The following is a 22507-nucleotide window of genomic DNA, read 5'->3' as shown; positions in this document are numbered from 1 at the left end:
AACAGCTGCATACCCACTGCCCAGCTGGGATACCTAATTAATAGAGATTGCAGTCTTGACCCAGTGCTTCTCCCCGTTTGAATCTGCAATCTTTTTTTAGTTCTCAATTTAAGCTTAAAGATGTAGTAAATACTTTGCCTTCCTTTCAGCAGTCAAAATCATTGATATTCCAATTTCTGAAAATGTAACTAATAGTTTTATTAATCAAAGATTACCTTAAACATCATGATCTACTTAGATAACTGTTATTATTATTCACTATATGTGTATATAGCTATTTGTTCAGCTTAGAGAATCTGTTTTGCATATATATTCAAAAATCTAAGAAGATCTTATATTTAATGTAAATATTACACATTTAGTTTTGGAAAAAGCAGCTTCAAATAATTAGCTAATTATTTGGAGCTAGATTAATATTTGGAATATTTTTCAGAAAGTTACTTTGCTTAGAAACAATAATTTGAATATCCATTGAACACATCTGTAGTGTCAAAATATCCAAGATAAATTCATTTCTTAGTTTTCTGGTTATATATATTCTTAGGTGTATTTTAAAAATAAGAAATAGTAATTAATATTTTACTTAGATGAAAAAGTTTTTCCTCTTCCAGAATATTAAAGAAAATAGGATGAACATATAGTTTCACTCAGTTCCTCTAGAACAAATTGTAGTGTTATTCGAAGGATCCGTAGTACTTAACTTAAAATGTACTTTTATTTTACTTGACTCAAAGGAGAGTTCTTTTTCAGTATTTTAAAAGCAGGAAAAAAAAAAAGGAAGCAACTTTTTTTTCTAGTAAATTTATTTATTTTTAATATATATTACTTTATAAATCATGTTGGGAGAGAAATATCAGAGCAAAAGGGAAAAACCAGGGGAGATGTTTAAAAATGGAAAAAAGAAGTGAATATAGCATGTGTTGATTTACATTCACTCTTCTTAGTTCTTTTTCTGAATGTAGATGGCATTTTCTGTCCAAAATCTATTGGGATTATTTTGGATCACTGAACCACTAAAGAAGAACCAAATCTTTCATAGTTGATCCTCAAACATTCTTGCTGTTACTGTGTACAGTGTATTCCTAGTTCTGCTTGTTTTGCTCAGCATCAGTTACCGTAAATCTTTAAGGCCTTTCTAAAATCAGCTTCTTAAATAATTTTTATAGAACAATAATATTCCATTATCTAAATATAGCATAGCATGTTCAGCCCATGTTTCCTAATAATTTTATGATTCCCCAATTGATGGGCATCTACTTATTTTCCAGTTCTTTGCTATCACAAAAAGAGTTGCTACAAACATTTTTGCTCATGTGAGTCCTTTTCCCTCCTTTAAAATTTTCTTGGGATACAGACCCAGTAATGGCACTGCTGGGTCAAAGGATAATGCATGGTTTTAAGGCCCTTTGCACATAGTTCCACATTGCTCTCCAGAATAGTTGGATTATTTCACAATTTCATCAACAATGCATTTGTGTCCTAGCTTTCTCTTAACCCCTCCAACATTTATCACTATCTTTAAAGGAAGTAATTTTTTAATTTAAAAGTTATTTCATCAGAATATTTTCTGTTTTGTTTCATTTGTAATATCTACCATCCAAAAGTAGATATACCAAGAGCTTTATTTTACTTAATTTTTTCCCTTTGGATTCTATTCTTGGCTTTACAAATTCCTCCTGTTTTCAATTTGCTTGTTTAAGTACTCAAGATATAATTTAAGAAGTATTTTCCCTGTATTATCAACATTTGGAAAGTTCTCCCAATATAATGTTCTCTGTTTTGTCAGGTTAGCTCTGCAGAAACATCAAGTAGGGGCCCCTGGGGCTTGCTTGGTTTGGCTGGAGCCTCAGCAAGAACCACAGAAACTCTGTAACTGTGCTGCAGTGATGCAGCTGTGGGAGAGAGGGAATAAGCACACCTTATGAGTCCAGAAGCTGTGGGGCAAGGACACTGCTGACTATGGGCACTTGCAGGAAGGTAGACCTTTTGGTTTGGGGTTCCAGATCAGAGGGAAGAGATGAAGTCAAGCTAGAGGCTTTCCTTCCCCTCCCCATGAATTGAGGTGCTTATACTAGTACTTCACATTATATGGGCAAAGAAGAACCTAACTATGAAAACTTACTATGGAGCCAAGGAAATTCATCTTCAGAGGAAGACACTGAGGTAAAAATAATTTCTACCCCAAAGAATAATGTTAAATCATTCTTACAGAAAAACACACACACACACACACACACACACACACACACACACACACACACACACACACACACATACACACACACACACACAAAAGGATTTAAAAATAAAATGAGAGACATTGAGGGAAAACTTTTTTAAAAATAAATAAAAAACATCCAGGAAAAATGAGATTATGAAAAAAAAATTGTCCAACTAGAAAAGGAAGTACAGAGTCTTAAAAATGAAAATAATTATTTGAAAATTAGAATTGGGCAAGAGGAAACCAGCAAAGCTGTAAGAGACCAAGAAATAACAAAACAGAATGTGAAACATAAGAAAAACAACAGATTTAGAAAACAGATCAAGAAGAAAAAATATATAAATAATTGGACTACCTGAAAGCGGTGACCAAAAAAGGAACATTGACAAAAGTAATGTAAGAAATAATCCAAGAAAATTGTCCTGGATAGTAGAACATGTGGGGAAAGTACAAATAGAAAAAAACACATCGAAAAAAAATTTTTTTTGTCAGTTCACTTTTTTTTTTTAATTAATTTTATAATTATAAATTTTTTTTGACAGTACATATGCATGAGTAATTTTTTTTTTTAAATAACATTATCCCTTGTATTCATTTTTCCAAATTTTCCCCTCCCTCCCTCTACTTCCTTCCCTAGATGACAGGCAATCTCATGCATTTTACATGTGTTACAGTATAACCTAGATACAGTATATGTGTGTAAATCCAATTTTCTTGTTGTACGTTAAGAATTGGATTCCAAAGGTATAAGTAAGTTGGGTAGAAAGACAGTAGTGCTAACAGTTTACATTCAATTCCCAGTGTTCCTTCTCTGTGTGTAGTTGTTTCTGTCCATCATTGATCAACTGGAAGTGAGTTTATCTTCTTTATGTTGAAGATATCCACTTCCATCAGAATACATCCTCATACAGTATTGTTGTTGAAGTGTATAGTGATCTTCTGGTTCTATTCATTTCACTCAGCATCAGTCTCTCCAAACCTCTCTGTATTCATCCTGCTGGTCATTTCTTACAGAGCAATAATATTCCATAATCTTCACATACCATAATTTACCCAACCATTCTCCAATTGATGGACATCCATTCATTTTCCAGTTTCTAGCCACTACAAAAAGAGCTGCCACAAACATTTTGGCACATACAGGTCCCTTTCCCCTCTTTAGTATTTCTTTGGGATATAAGCCCAGTAGTAGCACTGCTGGATCAAAGGGTATGCACAGTTTGATAACTTTTTGGGCATAGTTCCAAATTGCTCTCCAGAATGGCTGGATTCTTTCACAACTCCACCAACAATGCATCAGTGTCCCAGTTTTCCCACATCCCCTCCAACATTCATCATTATTTGTTCCTGTCATCTTAGCCAATCTGACAGGTGTGTAGTGATATCTCAGAGTTGTCTTAATTTGCATTTCTTTGATCAGTAGTGATTTGGAACACTCTTTCATATGAGTGGAAATAGTTTCAATTTCATCATCTGAGAATTGTCTGTTCATATCCTTTGACCATTTATCAATTGGAGAATGGTTTGATTTCTTATAAATTAGGATCAGTTCTCTATATATTTTGGAAATGAGGCCTTTATCAGAACCTTTAACTGTAAAAATATTTTCCCAATTTGTTACTTCCCTTCTAATCTTGTTTGCATCAGTTTTGTTTGTATAGAAACTTTTTAGTTTGAGGTAATCAAAATCTTCTATTCAATAATGTTCTCTAGTTCTCCTCTGGTCATAAATTCCTTCCTCCTCCACAGGTCTGAGAGGTAGACTATCCTCTGTTCCTCTAATCTATTTATGGTCTCATTTTTTATGCCTAAATCATGGACCCATTTTGATCTTATCTTGGTATATGCTGTTAAGAACACATTGGAATATTATTGCCAGATTTCGAAATCACCAGATCAAAGAGAAAATCTTGTAAGAAACAAGAAAAAAAAGCTTCTATTACACTGAAGCTGTAATTAGAATTGTATAGGATTTACCTCAGCAACTACAATAAAAAAGTGCAGGTCATATCTACCAGCAATCAAAAGAACTAGACCTGCGACCAAAAATATCATATCCAGCAAAATTATGTTATAATGTTGAATAAAAAAAAAATTCAACAAATTTGCAGGTTTTTAGGACTTTCAACAAACCCCAAACTCAATATAAAACTTAATACATAAGACCCAGTTTCAGGGAATTTAGACAATTTGTTTTTACATGGAAATAAATGTATACTGTATGTATAAGATTGACATCAGCAATTGGTTAGCTCAAAAGATAGACTGGGGCAGAGTTAAGGTAAAAAATAGTAATTATGTTATGCAAATGAAGTACATGAAATGAGGAAAAATAAACAGGCATTAGTGTGAGAAGGGCTTTTATTTCATTGTAGTTGCTGAGCTAAGTCCTATACAATTCTAATTATATTTATAGTACCCCCAACAGGTGGGCATCCAGCCTTTGTAGATTATACTATATCCTTAGGAATGGAAGTCTGAAAAAGAAAGAGTCGACATGCTGATAACATTTCAGACTATGAGTATGACAATAAAAGCATTTGTACATATGATAGACTTATGGTAGTCACATATCTGTGCCTACCCCCAGCACTACTAACTTAGGAGAAGAATAAATAGATAATCCTATTTCCTTCCTCTATAATCTCCACAATGAGGATTGTGTCTTAATATAATAACTAGGGGACTCTCTTCAGTGCCTAGTACAAAATCTGTTATCTCCAGGATAGCTTTCTTATAGGTGAGACAGAATAGCACTTTTAGACAAATTGACATTCAGTGTTGAGAAACAGTTTTTCTACCTTGGTAAATTTGAACAAGAGGTTTTGCAAGGGTCAATGTTAGAAAAATAACCCATGCATATGTTTTATAAATAAAAAGCTTTAATTTTAAAAAAGAGCAATGAGAAAACTTAAATTCTTAAGTTCTACATTCTCTGTGACCATAGGCTAACCACTTAGTCTTTCTAGATTCTAGTTTCTTGTCTGCAAATTGAGTATTGGACTAGACAATCTCTATGGATCCTTCTAGCTAGTGTTTCACTTAAGGAGAATACATGGTCCTCTTTTTCCATTCATTGGTGTTTTGCAAAGCATAGACAACTTTATTTCTATTTTACCTATTCCATATTTCAAGCAGAATTTAGTTAGAAGAGCTTGAGTGCATTCCATTGTATTCTTATAATAGATGCTCAATTGAGTTCTACTAGTTAATTTCCTAATAGCTTATATGTCTTAACTATTTAGAATTTTATCTTTGAGCCTTAAAAAAAAATGCTAACTTTTAAAATGGATTTTTTCCCAGTGGTTAGCTAACTCGTGTAATTTGGAGATAATTCTTTAATTTGATCAGTGAACAGCTTAATCAGATAATGATATATAGTACCTTTTCTAGATGAAAATGATCTTACTCTAAAAAAACTAGTAGAAACAATTAACAACTTTTGGTAATGTTGCAGGACACAAAATAAATCCACATAAATCATCAGTATTTCTATATGTTAGCAGCTAAATCCATCAGCAAGAGATGCAAAGAGAAATTCCATTTAGAATAACTGTAGATAATATAAAATATTTGGGAATCTACTTGCCAAGACAAAGTCAGAAACTATATGAACACAATTACAAAACACTTTTCACACTAGTAAATTCAGATCATGTTATGCCTCAATTTCCCTGAATTGTAATACCTCAGTTTCCCTGGTGGCAATCCCCCTTTCCTGGCCAATAGGACTGAGAGAATTAGGGCCTTGCCTCTGAAGTCCTGACCAGTCTCACATTTCAAAGAGTTATAAAACTGCAGATGGCTTATCTCAAATACTTGGGTATCTCCTGGGTCCAGACTTCCTGTCTCTTGCTCAACCATCTTATTGACTTCCAATCTGTCAGAATTAAAGAGTTATAGTCCTTCCTGCAATTTCCACTCACCCAGTGCTCTGATCCTCCTTTGCTTTTGTTTCCCTGATAGCTAGACCCCTATAAAAGTCTCTGGAATTACTTGCTTGTTTCTGGATGCTTTGAGACAAGAGTCCAATCCAGTTGGTTGGCTATGGCGAGTATGGCTTCACTAGTCCAAATTCTCCACTATTAAAATATTAAAAACTCTAATCTATGTCTTGCCTCAGTTTCTCCAGCATTACATCTAAACAACTGGAAGAATGTCAAGTGCTCATGGGTAGACTAAGCTAATATAATAAAAATGACAGCTCTAGTGTCATATCAGTCAAACTGCCAAGAAATTATAGAGATAGAAAAAATAACAACAAAGAACAAAAGGTCATTAAATTTCAAAGAAATTAATGGAAAAAAGAATGCAAATAAAGATGGCCTAGCTGTACCAGACCTAAAACTATATTATAAAGCAGTGATCATCAAAACCATTTGATACTGGCTAAGAAATGAGTGGAATAAATTAGGTTCATAAGACACAATAGTTTTTTCTTGTTTTTTGTTTTTTGTTTTTTTTCCCCCCAATCATATCATGTTACTCGAAAAGATTCTATGTCTCCAGTATTTCTGGTCTCCTATGTTCACATCAAAATCACAGTTTCAGAGTGTCAGGTTCTGTCTGAGATGTGTTTTTTCCTTCTACTACTGTCCTTAAAATGAAAGCCACATTTCAGTGCTTCATTATGTCATGGAAATGACTGAGTATTTGATTGCAAGTATCATTTGAGTTTGGGCCTAGTGAAGGACTGTGTCCGTTCTCTGAAGACTCATCTAGCTAAATTCAGAGAAACTTATTGTCAGAAGATTGATTTTTTTTTTTTCCTACTATAAGAGCTTATTGAAACCCATGGGTTTCTGTGATTATCTGAAGAACTGATGTTGGAGGCAATGTATTATGTGTTGGTAGAGAGAATGCCCACTTGGAGGGAATCACAAACTTACCACTGTATTACTCTAGATGGAAATTCTCTCTCCTTCCTGTATTCTTTTAATAACACATTACAACTGTCTTAACACCCATAATATTCTAAATTATTATATGTTATTTGCATATCTATCTAAAATTTCTTTGTACATTCTAAGCATATGTCTTTTTTTGTATCTGCATATAATTGTCATTCTAAATTGATAATTTAAATGCTTTTTTTTAATTTTTAGAGAGCTATTGCATATCTCTTCCCAAGTGGCTTATTTGAAAAAAAGGCCAGGCCAATTATGAAGGTATATTAATTTTATTTACTACTATAAAATTTTTTCACTCTACTTTTTTCATGTTGTATTTAGTGATTAATGTGCCTTTTATTTATTTTACAGCATCCTGATGACATTTTCCCAAAGCGTAGAGGTAAGTATACTCAGAGTCCATTCCATTTTATGTCATTTTTTTAGAGACAAAATGCTATATTATAATATGTTGGGTAAAATTTCCAAAATAGTTTTTACAGGTGCAAAACCAATTCCTTTGTCTAAAACAGAAATAGTATAACTAAAACTAAAAAGAGAAGAAATTAAAGAACTATAATTTTCAAAGGAAACTTTGAAAAACATCTTAAACAGTTAAAAATTTAGTCTTAATTTTCTTCTATAGGGAATAGGACTAGGAACCAGACCTGTAATTTCATTATTTCTCTGGAAACTCCCAAATGAAGAAGCTAAACCAAGCCCAGGCCTTCTCTGCAAGTAAACTCTGCCTTCAAGTAGCCTGTGGCATTGAGAAAAGTAAATGACTTGTCCTAAGTTGCATAGCCATTATTTAGGAGATATGAGATTAAAACCCAAGTCTTTGAGATTTCAAGTCCAACTCTTCATTCAGTCATGCTTTCTCGCCAGTTTCCTTTTATATTTTTTAAACTAATCTTGGTAAAGTTCAGTGAAAATATAAAAATTCACTTTAAAATAAAATTAACATGTTACCAAAGGAAATTGTTATGATAAAATTAAAAGTCTAGATAAAAAATAGTACTAGATTGATGAATTTTGTGTTCTGTTGGGTGTGTGTGTGTGTGTTATTTTTATGGTTGTAAGAAATTCTATTTATGTAAACAAGTAACTGTTCTGCAACTAATTGCCTTAGAGAATTACATTGAGAATTCTCTGTAACCTGAGTTATTCTGTCAGAAGCCAGACTGGAAACCCAAATAGTTCTGACTCTCACTTTCTCTTTATTCGTTGTACCACCTTGTGATTCATCAAATTTAATAAAATGTTTGTGTTAAAGGTCCATGTTTTAAGTAATTTTTTTTATCAACTTGTTCAGGAACACTTTCTTTTATGATATAATGTGATCTAAACTCTTTCAGACTGCCTAGATAGATTAGATTGATAGCTATTTGAGACTGTCTCTATTTATGTGTGTTATGTAGATTAAATATAGTCAGTCAGTGTTAAATTATATACTATCAAAAATATCAATTATACAGCTTAAGGTATGCCATATATATTTTATGTTTAATTATATACATAAAATTCTCTTTTCCCCTGTACTCAGAAATTAGAAAATTTAGCAATTTCATAATTCAGAGGATGGGTGGTTTCCTTACTTCTGCCTACTTCTAATATTAGTGTAAATATTGGGCAAATCAAAAAGGGCATATTAACCTCTCTAAGCCTCAAGTTTCTTAATCTGTAAAATGGGCAAAATAATGCCTATAATCTTTATTTTGCAAGGTTGTTGAAAATTAAATAACAGTGTATTTAAAATGCTTTGTAAAACTCAAAAGTGTTATGTGAGTTTTGTCTTTTGATAATAATAATAACTAAGCTTTTAAAAATATAAAATCATAGCAGAGGAGATCCAAATCATATGAAAACTGAGAGATTATACATGCCCTCCCTTTTGACTTACCTGCTGCAATAAGATGCTTTTATTATAAGAAAATAGTATTGAATATGAAACTGCATTTCTGTTAACTATAGTTATAATAAATTGCTGTGGGCCTTTGGGCAAGTGTTTGCCTCATTTTCCTCAGCTAGGGATAATAATAGCACCTATCTTTCAGGTTTGTTGTGAGGATCAAATGAGATAATATTTTTAAAATACTTAACACAGTGCCTCACACATAATAGGCATTTGATAAATGCTTGCTTTCCCTCTTTCTCTGTAATATCTTCTTTTCTATACATTTAAAAAAATTAATGTGTCCTTGACCTCTTTTCCTTTTCTTCCTTCCATTTTTTCCTCTCCTCCCCTTTCTGTGTGCACTCCCCAGCTTTCCCCTTTTTACTCTTTTTTCTTTCCCTTCCACTAACCTATTCCCTCTCTCCTTTCTATCTTTATTACTCCATTGGAAAAGAAAAAAGGATGATCAAAACTCTTGTAAAAATCTCAAATTCTCACATTGGGCACATTTCAAAATATTTGTTTTATTCTATAATTTGATTCCATCCATCACCTCTCTCAGTTAAGTTGATAACATGCTTCACCATCATTTCTTTGGAATCATGATTAAAAATTATCTTTATTTAATTTACAGAGGATTAACAACTTACATCCTAATACTTTTACTTATCAACCTTTCTTTATTGCAGTGTGTGTGTGTGTGTGTGTGTGTGTGTGTGTGTGTGTGTGTGTGTGTGTTTCCCAGATACCAATTAAGTCTTTGGGCTTTCTATCAGTTTTCTTTCACTCTTGCTTCCTGTTTAGCTCACCTCTTTTTGGGTCATAAGCATCAATATTTGCCACCTACAGTTTTTAGAACACAGCAAGAAATGATAAAATTTGACTTAACTACCCCCACAAGAGAAATGAAGTTAATAAAGAATTCCTGTTGTTGAGACTCAGATATGAAATTGAATGGACAGCACAAAAACTTGTCAATATCCTTGAAGTTTTGTTATTGTTTTTTACGTCATTTCTCATACAAGTCCTTATTGGAATAAATTTCAACTTTCTTTATCTTTCATGTTCATATCCATTGACCTACAGTTGTCACCTACAATTGTCTGAAAAATATTCAGTTATTCCATACTCATATGAATCTGATATCAAAGTAGATATTCTCACTGATGATGCAGATTAAAATTCATTCATGCCTGTCCTTCCTGTGTGATTCTTGTATTCTTTATGCTTTGATAAAATCTGTAAGAAACCTTTTGCCATTCAAACCAAGAACTTCCATTCAAATCCTTATGATTTGATAGGGTGTTTTTTTTTTTTTTTTTTTTGATCCTGTGATACACTGAATTGCTATCAAGCCAAAGTACAGTTGTAACATCAAAACTACCCTTTTTCTTTTTCTGGATGCCTCTGATCCTTCTTTCTTCTTGGGAGATTGTGAGACTTGAATCACAATTTTTAACTGGAAAATACTACTTTCAATTATTGATCTCTCTTAATTGCTGATTCTTGAGGGTGGGAAAGGATAGAATCATTAGGAGTCTTCCTTGTTTTTTCTTGACATCAAAAACATTCTTCTGAATATTGTGGACATTTAACTTATCCATCATTTATCCTTTTCAAAATGTGACTAGCCCATCATTTTTGCTTGTACATTTACTTGATGATATCTTTTACATCCATTCTTTGTAATTCTTTATTTACAACATATCTGTTCATTCCTTGCATGTGCCTCTCCTCATTGGTAATTTTCAATTTCAGTTCTTTAGGGACAGGTGATCATTGATTCACACTTGTATTACAACTGAAGGAATCTCAGTATTAGAAAGGTATAGAAAGGTAACTTTTTATTTCTTGGAAAACCTTCAGATCATTTTAGGAAATTCGCATTTTCTTATCTCAAGGACAACATAGGCTGCAGTGTCTTTCTGAGATATAGACAGACAGACAGACAGGTAGACAGGTACACAGAGGGAGAAAAAGAGATGATGACAAATTTTATATATTGTCCATTCATCATTCTTTACTTCATATTTCCTCTGTAAATAAATTAAATCAAATACTTTTTTTCCTGTTGTTGATTCTTACTATGTTATGAGAACTATAGGTGACGGGTCTTAATAATTGTTCTCAGTTACTTTTTTGAGGTAAGAATAAATTCTTAGATTATAACTTTGCCTTTGATTATCTCCCCCTTTTTCAACTATCTTTATCATCTTCAAAATTGTTTGGTTTCCACCATAGGCTTCCTTTTGGTATAGTTGTGATACTCCAGTACTACATCTTTTCCTATCTTAATTTTCTTTATTAGCATTTGTGTTTCTCCTAGAGTCCAAATGTTATGACTCTATAATCCTTATTAGGGGGAAAAAATTGTATAGGAATATTTGTAAATCTTATCTATCTTTTCCTAAATCACATCTAGATGGAGTTTAGTTGGGATTTTTTGGAATTTTGTTTTCCGAGCTTTCTTAAAATGCTTTTCTCTCCATTGCTACTAATTTTCTCATGGGATAATGTAGCTCATAATGTTCTACTATCCTTCCTCCTATTTTACAAAAGAGTTTATATTCTAAGCCATGTTTTTCAGTGCCATGTTTCCTTGCTTGGCAAGTAATTCAGGCTTTTGCTAAGTGGGATTTTTAGGGTCTTTTGGTTTCCATAATAATTGATTTATATCAATTAAATGTCTATAAAATTGTTAAAATCAAATATTTGCATTTTTTTCCCTTCTATTTTTTTTTTTCAATGTCAGTAACTCATTTAAGTAGGCCAGCTTGGAGGTATTTTAATTGTACATGATATCCTATACTAATTTTTATTTCTACTAAAAGCTAAATTTGTTCTACCAAGTTAGTGCTCTGATTGTATGCAGACAGCTGATGGTTCAGAAATGATTCCTTTATCAGGTTTTTTTGGTTTTTTTTTTCATTTTCTTTTTTTTTTTTCCTCCTGAGGCTGGGGTTAAGTGACTTGCCCAGGGTCACACAGCTAGGAAGTGTTAAGTGTCTGAGACCAGATTTGAATTCGGGTCCTCCTGAATTCAAGGCTGGTGCTCTATCCACTGTGCCACCTAGCTGCCCCCTCCTTTATCAGTAATAAGCAATTTCCTGTTTTTTCAAATATAACAAATTCCTTTGTGTGATGTTAGTTTTTGCTCATCTTATCTAGTTTTTAGGATAACTAAGAACAAGAAAAGAGGAAAAGTATTCAAGATGTATTTATGTGGGGCTTTTGTATATTTTTCAATTTTTTGAATCTTTTAATTCCAAATTCGTAAACCATATCTATTAACTTTTTCTTCTCTGCCTTTAAGTTACTGAGAATCAGAATATAGATTAGTATATTTACATGTAGTCTCCTCAGTTCATTAAGAATTTATCTCTTTTTATTCTAGAACTGATGTTAGTAGATTGGTTACAGTTATTCTTCTAGTGATCTTCAAACACCAATTAAACAATGCAATTGTTTGTTTTTGCCTTTGTTTGCATAATAAAACCATCTTGCTAACTTTATTTACATGTTAATTTAATTCCTGTGAGCCATCCTTCTAGCTTCAACTTTCTTCTGCTTTTGTGTATAGCAAGAACCTCCTGAATGGTAAAATTCTATTTTGACAGTAGTATAGTATGCTTTTGCATTGGCCCTTCAATAAGGATTTCATTTTTAGAGGATCAATGCCTGTTAATGTTTATGGATGGTTTAAATAATTGATTTTTGTCTGCCATCACACTATAGAATTCCAATATATTCAAAGGAGTAAATACCAGTTTTTGGAATTTTTTTGGTTTGTTTCATGAGTTGACATCAAATAAATAAATTACCAAGAGGCTAGCCATCCGGTTCTTAATAAACCTGGAAAAAATTTGTATTTCAGAGATGGACTTGACTGTAGCAAGCATTTTATGATTTAAATAGCTGCACAACTATTTAAGCATGCATATGTAGTAATGAATTAATCTTCAAAGCAGTATACATTATTAGTCCACTTTGTTTTTCCTTCCTGGATGACTGGACTTTTCTTTTGGTCAACCATGAGTCTTTATTATCTTGTACCTTATGAAGCTTCCCTAAATTGGCTGGTGTTCTGATTTCCACTTTTTTGTGCAGCCCATCTCTGCTTGTTGCATGGCTCACTATCCATTGTTTTTTATTCAAAAAATTTTTTTTGAGCAGGTTCTTTGCTTCATTTTTGAATGTCTCCTAGACCCAAGTACTTTTTTTTTTTTCCCCCAGATTACATTGGAACTAACTTTCAGGACAGAAACCAAATTGCTGCTGACCAAAGCAAAACTTGGCTGGATTGTTTCTCAGGGGATCAAGGCTTGAAACCTGGCTCTGCCCGGTCCTCTTTGGGTGGCCTTTCTAGTCAGATTCTCTTGGCTTCACTTTCCTCATCTATGGTTGCACTAAATGGCCTCTGAGTTCTTTTCCAGCTCTAAATCTATTATCTTCTGGTCCTTTTCCTTCAATCAACCAACCTATGTTTGTTTATTAAATGTCTGCTAAGTGCCAGCATTTGAAGGCAACTAAATAACTCAGTGGTTAGAGCACTGAGTGTGGTGTTAGGAAGACCTGAGTTCAGATTTGGAGCAAGTCACTTAATCTTTGTTTGCCTTAATCCTCTGGAGAAGGAAATGGCAAACCACATCAGTGTCTTTGCCAAGAAAACCCCAAACGGGGTCACTAAGAGTGACACAACAACAAAAAATGCCTATCACTGGGGATACAAATACAAAGAATGAAACAATCCTTCCCCTCAAGGAGCTTGAATTCTTAACATTGGAGTCAAACATATGTGCATAATTACCAATACAACACTAACTTCCTTTCATTTTTAACCTCTTCCTTTCTTCATGCCCTCTCTCTGGTCCTCACTCAGATGTAACAAACACATTTCCTGATGTTACTACTTTTTCTTTGCCTCTTTTTCTAGTACTGTCTATGCTTTTGCAACCCCACAAGTCACAGAGGTGCAATTGAAACAATCCTTGCGCTCCATTACCATTTTCCTATTTTTCTACCTTCTCCTTGCTTGTTCCATCATTAACAGTTAGCACTTCAAATCCAATTTAGCAATTCAGTCCAGTCCTGTGTCTATTTTCTAAAGGTTTGCCTTCATTTCCTTATTATTAAAGTTACTGCCAGACTTAACAGTCTTTCTTTCCTCCCCAATTCCTGTCTTCACATTAAAGGATTTCAATATACATATTAACGTGCCCTAAAGTACTCTAATTTTATCGTTTATTACTCTTTTTAATTCTCATGATCTATTTGCTCCTTTTGCTCCACCTCACCTACACACAAGGATTGTTATCCCTTTCATATTGCCATCACAAGTGTTCCATTCTTGGTTCATGATCCATTTGCTTTATTATTCCCTTTTCTTTACCCTCACCATTCTCTCCAATTCTTTTCCAGGCCATTACCCCTATACCTTTTGTGGTCACTTCCCACCACTCCACCAGTAGTAGTTGTCCCTCTTGCCTAGAGTAATCGGATGACTTACCTCTACCTCTTGATTTCTTTGATTTCCTTCAAGGCTCTGCTCAAATCTCACTTTCTGCAAAAGGGCATTTCCTAGATGCTAGGACCTTTCTTTCAGATTACCTTCCTTCTGCACTATCCATATTTTGTATCTACCTACTTATTTACATGTTTTGTCTTCTATTAGAATATATGTTCCTTGAGGACAGACGCTATATTTTGCTTTTGGTATCCCCAGTACTTATCAGTGTCTTTCACATAGTAAGCACTTAATAAATGTTTGTTGACTAACAGTGCTTTTTTAAAACTTGTTAAATGGAATCAGGAATATTGCTTTGCCTTGGAATTGTCAAAACATCGTCTTGTGTAACCTTCTGTTCATTTGTTCTCCCAGTTATTTTTACAAATATTTGATCTATTTGCATATATTTAACATATATTGGATTACTTGCTGTCAAGGGGAGGGGTTGGAGGCAAGGGAAGGAGAAAAAAAAATTGGAACACAAAGTTTTGAATGGATGAATGTTGAAAACTATGCATATGTTTTGAAAATAAAAAACTTTAAAAATTAAAAAACAAGTATTTGGTCTACATAAAAATTTGAAAACTGAAACTGAATATTTAAAAATAAGCACTATAGTTTATTTCTATGCATATTGTAGCAATAAATAGCCTTCTCCATTAGTAGGAAGAGAGTGTAGGGGGAAAAAAAAAAACACCAACGTGGTGACACTTGTTTATATGACCCTGAGCAAATTATTTACTCTTAAAGTACTTGAGGCAATTCTCTGAGTGAGAGTAACAGTGCTACTATGCCTTGGTAGAGGGAAATGCTTCTCTGAGAGTGCTCTATTATATTCAGTGACATTACAAATCCAGACAGACCCTAACCTTTTTAGACCATTTTTACAATAACCAAAAGATATGCTATTTCATAATTTTAGAGCCATAAAAGTTAAGGTTAGAAATCATGTAGGCCACCTGCCTCATTTAACAAATGACAGAACACAGGCATAGTAAATGTATAAGTGATTTTGCCTTCAGTCACCTAGTAGTTTAGTGGTTGAGCTGGAACTAGAGTCATTAATAGTTGTCCAGTATTCTTAGCAGGAGCCCAAATAAAATCCAAAGGTCATTAAAATAAGATTCTGTCTACATTATAGTAATGGAAGTATTTGAGCTAAAATATTTTATCAAAATGCAAAATTCTGCCACTGACTATATTTGAATCTTTATGGTAGAAGCTCAATCTAAACTTGCTCTTAAGTGTTGAGTCTGCAATTCAGGTAGAGACTAAGATGGGTTAAGCCCAAATAGTTACCCATACTATCATCAGATATGCTTAAATGGGATAGCTGAATAAGAAGTAAAAGCTCACAATTCATAATTCTGTGCTTTTTTTTTATGTTAAATAATGTCTCTTGAAATAACTATGAATTACTTAACCATTCTTTATAAAGATGGATTGATAGAGAAGTAGAATGCCTAAATATTTTCAGCCTAAATACTAATCAGTCATAGCTGTATCTTTTCAGGTTAAAACATAGAAGGATATGTGCAGCTCTCTAGAGTTTGCTTTTTAGTAGAATATAAAATCACTTTTGAGCTCTGGAACATGGTCTTCTGGCTAGGTAATTGTTTCCCATTTGGGCCATAGTTTATATATTGGCTCTCTTTGTTTTTCTTTGTTTGCTTACTTTTGTTTTTTTTTCTTTTTCTATTTTATTTATAATTAATAAACAAAAATATCAAAGACAACATGATTGCCTAATGGCTGTATCTTCACTAAGGATTCTTCATGTTTGTGTTACTAACCCAGTAATTCCAAGTGAATTTGACTTTTTTTTTTTTTTTTTTAACTTTTATCAAGATAAGTCTTTCTTCTTCCTGGAGTCTGTTTGTTCACTTCCCTGCTTGAAGTAGATTTGCCCCGCTTCCATTCTGCATCTTTCACATACATTTTAAACAGGGCTGTTTTTAAACATAGGCTCATTTATGGGGGAAGCTTCATGACAAAATTTTTTTAACAATATATTTTTATGTATAAACAGATGACCTCTAAAGTTCTGTTTTTGTGATCACAGTAGATTCTTACTATTAACTAAAATTTTACCTTCTCTAGAAAGCTTTCCCTAACCCTTCTTAATTCCAGTGACTTCCCTCTGCAAATCATTTCCTATTTATACTTCATGTAGCTTAGTTTGTAAATATTTATTTGCATAATGGTGTCTTTTGTTATCAGACTGTCTGCTCCCTGAAGACAGGGATTGTCTTTTGTGTCTTTTTATTATTATTAGCACAGTGCCTAGCACATAGTAAGTGCTTAATATTGATTGGTTTTTAATAGAATTTTTGAGAGTTCTAAAACTAGCATAAATGGTTGTCTAAATTAGGACTTTTGAGCTGGTATTGTTTTAATGTAATAAAATAATCCTATGTGAATTTCACCAGATAGCAACAGTGTTCTAGATTCTCTAAATTAGGGAACAATTCTTATGTTAGACACAAATATCTTTTTTTTAAGTATTTTTAAATTTAAGGGTCTTTTGTTTAATTTTAAATTCCATGTTAATTTTCACATATTAGAACTTAGTATATCAAATTGTTTATCTATGGGAATAATTTGTTGTTGCAGACGTAATTTCTAATTAATACCTTTAGAACTTGTATTTGAAAAGTGAGTAAACTGGGAAGTATGTGGATTGATACAGTAGCATTGAATCAAATAGTACAGTGTGGAAAAGCATCTACAAGAATAAAATCTTCAATTCCAAAAATTTTTAAGATTTATATATTGTTTCAGTTTTTAAAGCTTTTTCATATATATCCTCATATTTGATTGATAGTTCCTATTGCTAAGAGTGTATTATATAGCACCTAATTTGTCATTTTTGGATGTACTTACGCATCCTGATAGGCATAATAAATTTATATCTAATATTTCTGTTTGTAATAATGTGATGGTGCCCATTTCATATAAACTTTTATTGAGAACATAATAAGAATCTATCCTATGGTGAGATAGCTAGGATGATTATATTAGAATATTATAATTTCTCATTAAAATAAATTTAAGATAGATTCTAATTATTAAATATCTGACTGAATATCCATGATATTTCTTTTCTTTATTTCTTTTTAGCTTGTATTTTAAAAATTAATCAGCATTATAAAAGTGGTTTAGAATTGCAATTCGGCATGATCTATATACAAATTTTTTTTTGGTCTCATCTGGCTTTTCATTTAGCAATCCAATGGGGAGAAGATGGCCGTCCATTTCACTTTCTATTTTATACTGGCAAGCCGTCATATTACTCATTAATGCATGTAAGTACATCATATTTTATGATAAATAGTATAAGCTATAATCTAAGTTAACTAATTATATAAAAGCTTTCAGAAAGCTTCAGAATTTACTTACTCATTTTCATAACGGACAATGATAAGACCTCTAGAGGTTTGATTTTATGCTTGTTATAGATACTAACCCTAAATAAAGGTTTCCTTTTTTTAATTTATAATTGAATGGCTTATTTTCTTTTTAAATATTTTCTCTTAATAGGTAGTTTGAAATTTGTTATACCAGTTCTTTTATTTTATAATATGATTTGCTTAGAGAGTTAAGTTTTTTTAAAAAGGCATTTTATAAGATATCTAGTAAAGCAACAAGGTAGAAAAGAAGGGATCTAGTATAACATAAAGTTGTTAGGTTCACTTAGGCATTTGACATGAGGGAAATTTAGACAGTTACATATAATTACATTTTAAAATTGTTCTGAGATTTTCATATTTGTGGATAAAAATGAATAGGAGTCTAGAATTTTAGTCTATTTACCTTTACAGTAATGCTATCTCAGATATCAGCTTATTACATTCTAACTTCCATTTCATTTTGCCATATTATTAACAGTTTTTTCACAGCTATGGACATTGATAGTGTGCAAATTCTTTGACTTGCCAGAATTATCCTATAGAAAGATAACTTATGAATGAAAGAAACCAGTGAACATTTTTAAAAATAAGTTGAACCTGTCAAGTTTTATTTCATCCATTTCATGCTTATACAAAAGTTACTCAAGTATTTATCAGACATACTCCATCCTCTCCTTCCCAATCTGATATCAGATTTCAAACATTCCTATTCTATACAAAGCTTTTCTATCCATAGATTATCTGGTGTTTATTTGTGCTCCACAAACCCAAAGGACAAAATCCCCACTTGTCAGATACATTCATTTCTTGGTAGGGGGTGGGGTGGGGAAACAACCTTTTTTTCATTTTTTGTTGACCTTGGGCAAATGAGCTTCTTGCCCTGGCAGAAATGAAATGAATGATAAATGTAGAATGTGTCTTTGCTGAGTAATGGAGCTACAGCCGAGACTTTCCACAGAGGTTTTCTCCTGCACAGCCTGAGGCAGCCCAAGGACCCCTGCTGTTCATTTAAATAGGTATGTCAAATCTGCCTCGAAACGCCGCTGGTTTGATCTGTGGTAATATTTGTGAAGGTTCCATATGGACTTGAGCCCCCTGCAGTGCTAAGAAATAATGTACAACGCTTCATGGTGCAGACGCAAATTTTCTCTGAAAAGGGATGCAATGCTGCGTTTTAGCTGTCGGAGAGGATGATGGAGCTGACGCGCTAGGCCTGTCAACTTGTTACACGGATGGGTTGCACGCAGCGAAGCTGTGGAAAATCTGTGCCTTTTAACTTTTCTACTTAATCACGGTTGTAGCATTGCCTTTAGACTGTATGCTACATTAATTCTCTTCCTGCCTTCTGCCTTTCATCCCAAGTTTCACGGAAAAAAGTAAAGCATGCAGGTCTTGTAGAGGAGCCTTATCAAACAGCTGTCATCCGACAAGTCATTTGCATTTGTTTTGGCTGAAACAGAGCAACCCAAGGGCAAGATGTTTTGTTGCATTCCATCATAATGAAGAAATTACACATTTTACAAGGAATATAACTTTGCTTTTAATTCTTTGTATTGTTTTAAGACACATAGATTGTCCAAGATTGTACCACTTCTCAAGGGGCCAAATGTTTCCATATCACTTGACTGAGACTTCAGACTACATCTGATTGGCATTCATTTTGTATGTTTATTTGAAAGAATACCAAATCTGAAGTCAGAGGACCTGGGTTTGAAACCCCAACACTACCATTTAACTGGTGGTGTGATCTTGAGAAAGCCATAATCTTGCTTTCTGGGTCTGTAAAATGGGGGTAATAACACTTGTACCAACCTATGAAACACAGGGCTGTTTTGAGGATCAAATATAATATGCAAAATCATTTGGAAATTTTTAAATGCTATAAATTTAGGTTGGAATTATTGTGAGACACCATATTATGGTTGAGAAACCTGACCAGCTATGAAGTATTAAACCTTTCTCATTTACTAACTTTATGACAAGAAGCCTCTAATTCACTTAACCCCAGAGTTTCAATTTTATTAATTGTTATGTGGTATTTAAATTTGTATTAACTCATTTTGAAGGTTTGAGGGAGGGAAACACCAGAGAACACCATAAAATGTGAATTTGTAGTAGTAATAGTAGAAGTGGTGGTGGTAGTAGCAATAGTGGAAGCGAAAGATTAGCTGTTGAAGAATTTTTTTATGACTTACCTTTTCGTTAAACAAAATGTTTAGGTCATTTTGTTCTGCAGGCTGTTATTAGGTTTAATTAAACAGTTATAGGAAACTTGATATTTAACATTTGATCTTTAATCAAGTTGGTTTACTTTTTTAAAATTACAAATGTACTTATTAAACCAGAAAAACTATAATTAAGTATTAATAAAAATAAGTTAGAGAATTCTTTGGTGCAATTTTTAAAGTAATTACTGTGCTTCAGAAATTTGAATATTAATTCAGGTCTGTGTCAATTGAATATAATGTATCATACATTTTATTAAATTTATAGCTGTCATTGTACCCAGCATCATTTCTTTTGCTTATCTAACTTTACTGAATAAACACATGGACTCTAAAGCTTACAAAATTTGTTTTCTGTTTCAGCCTTTTGGATACAAAATGACACTTACTAAAATTTGAATATTTTTTATATTCATTTGTCCTTTTTGTTCCTTTTTTATTAGCTCTAGTTGGGAGAAAGTATATGTAAGAGTCATCAGTCTACAGTTAAAAGAATTAGTCCCTCTCAGATTGTAATTTGTTAAATAGATCTGAAATTAATAACAGCTTTTATGTTGTGTTAACATAGTTCCTTTCCTGGCATAAAATTTGATATACAAAAGTAATATCTTTTTTCTACATTATAGCCTGGAAACATGTAATTTGTGTGATGCCAACAAACCTTTTGACAGGAGTGACTTAGATCACATATAGTGATGTCCATGTTGTGCCAAGAGGTTTTCCTGAAATGAAGATGCAGTTTGCTTATTGCTTAACTTAGTTATACAATAATAAATCTGTGCTGAAACAATATTACATTCTTTAGACAGAAAATTTATTTTCTAAATTTAAACCTTATTTTCATCATATGTTGGTACTTAGGCATAGCAGCTAATGTTTCTATATGCAACTCTAAATTTTAGGACAATCATTAAATGATTTGTATTTTTTGTTAGCCTCTCAATGTCTAACCATTACCAACAGCAAATTAGTTAGATATGAGTGTCAACCTTATTTTAAAGGGTGCTTAGGGAAGAGTGAAAACAATTGTTGTTTTAGAGTAGGTGTTTTATGCAATTATATTTTCTCTTGGGTTATTAAAAATCCCATTGATTATTTTTTTTTTTGAGACTGACAAAGGATTGTTTCAGGGAGTAGGAAGATAGAAGTTCAGAAATGTAAATTATGATGCTGCTTACATAAGTCTGTAATTTATAAATGGATTTGTTTTCCTAAAAGTTGATTATAATTTTGTTGTTAGTTTTTCTGAGATTAATAAAGACAGGTTTAGAAAACAATCGGGGTTCAAAAGGATAAAAATGCATACAGTGGCCCTAAGAAAGAGGATGGTAGGTAAAAGATACTGGTACCAATAGAGTCATTGATTCACAGAAACTCTTAGGAAAGATTTGAGGTCATCTAATCTTGTATAAATTTCAAAATATACAATTTGCAGAAAGATCTGAATTTCTACTGTAAAATTTTAAGCAAAGTTAAAAATGTCTTGAACAAGCACCCATAGGATAGGTCCATCCATTATGACATCTCTAACAAGTAGTTTATCATTAACCTTCTGCTTGAAGATGTCCGTATAGAAGAAGAGTACTGTGGAGTTGGGAGAGGAAAACAGTATATATTTTATAGTATAAAACTTTGGTAAAACAGTTTGGAAAGTGCTATATTTCAATTTTTAACAAAAATTTTATTACAGCAAGTATTTTTTTCTAAAAAATTTATTATGGGAAGAAAGGAGGGACCAGAAGACATTTAAATTTTTTAAAATTACTTAAGAGTGAGGAAAATGAGAAAATATTTTATGATTCATTCTTATTAACTGTATCAGTAGAACCTCATACAGAATATACAGCATCATACATATATTGCAAAACTGTTTATACCTGCTCACTTTTTTTGCTTAGGAAAAAATGGTAGTAAAGGAGATTTTATAACAAGATTAAGGGAAGAAGGAAAATGCTTATCTGAAATTGTTGAAAGGTGCATTCTATTGTCAGGCTGGATTTTTAGCCCCAAAGTTACAATAAACCGGATGCATAGTCTCAAGATTAAAATTTATAATGTGTCAGCATACTTTGACAAGTTTGCTAGTATGTATCAATTGGTGCCAATATGCATATTCACACATTGTAGCTAAAAAAAAAAAAAAAAAAAAAAGTTCTGAATTATATTTTTGTCAGGTAAATTCCTAAAAATAGTGTTTACTGAATTTTTGCAAGTTGAAATACATTTTAAATTTACTTAAGAGACTGTTTGAAGATTGACTTTTCCTAAGTGTTATTACTTTCACTTTAAACAGATTACTTGTGTTATACTTGAACTAGTGTTATAGTAAGTAATTAGCTTTTAATTTGAGAAATAAAAT

At 32.5% G+C, this 22507-nt stretch overlaps 1 protein-coding gene across 2 annotated transcripts in view; it reads left to right on the top strand.

The window, feature by feature from the left end:
• MRPS9 (mitochondrial ribosomal protein S9) overlaps positions 1–22507 on the top strand; it is a 77693-nt gene that overhangs the window by 33288 nt on the left and 21898 nt on the right. For both annotated transcript variants that reach the window (XM_074299708.1, XM_074299709.1), the window contains exons 3-5: positions 7327–7389; positions 7483–7513; positions 17739–17818. In XM_074299708.1, the coding sequence (XP_074155809.1) occupies positions 7327–7389; positions 7483–7513; positions 17739–17818 (174 nt within the window). The remainder of the gene's footprint in view (positions 1–7326; positions 7390–7482; positions 7514–17738; positions 17819–22507) is intronic.

The sequence above is a fragment of the Sminthopsis crassicaudata genome, chromosome 3 (genome assembly GCF_048593235.1).
Source record: "Sminthopsis crassicaudata isolate SCR6 chromosome 3, ASM4859323v1, whole genome shotgun sequence".
Lineage (NCBI taxonomy): Eukaryota > Metazoa > Chordata > Mammalia > Dasyuromorphia > Dasyuridae > Sminthopsis > Sminthopsis crassicaudata.
Note: the sequence above shows the minus strand (reverse complement) of the source record. Positions and strands in the feature narration are given on the sequence as shown.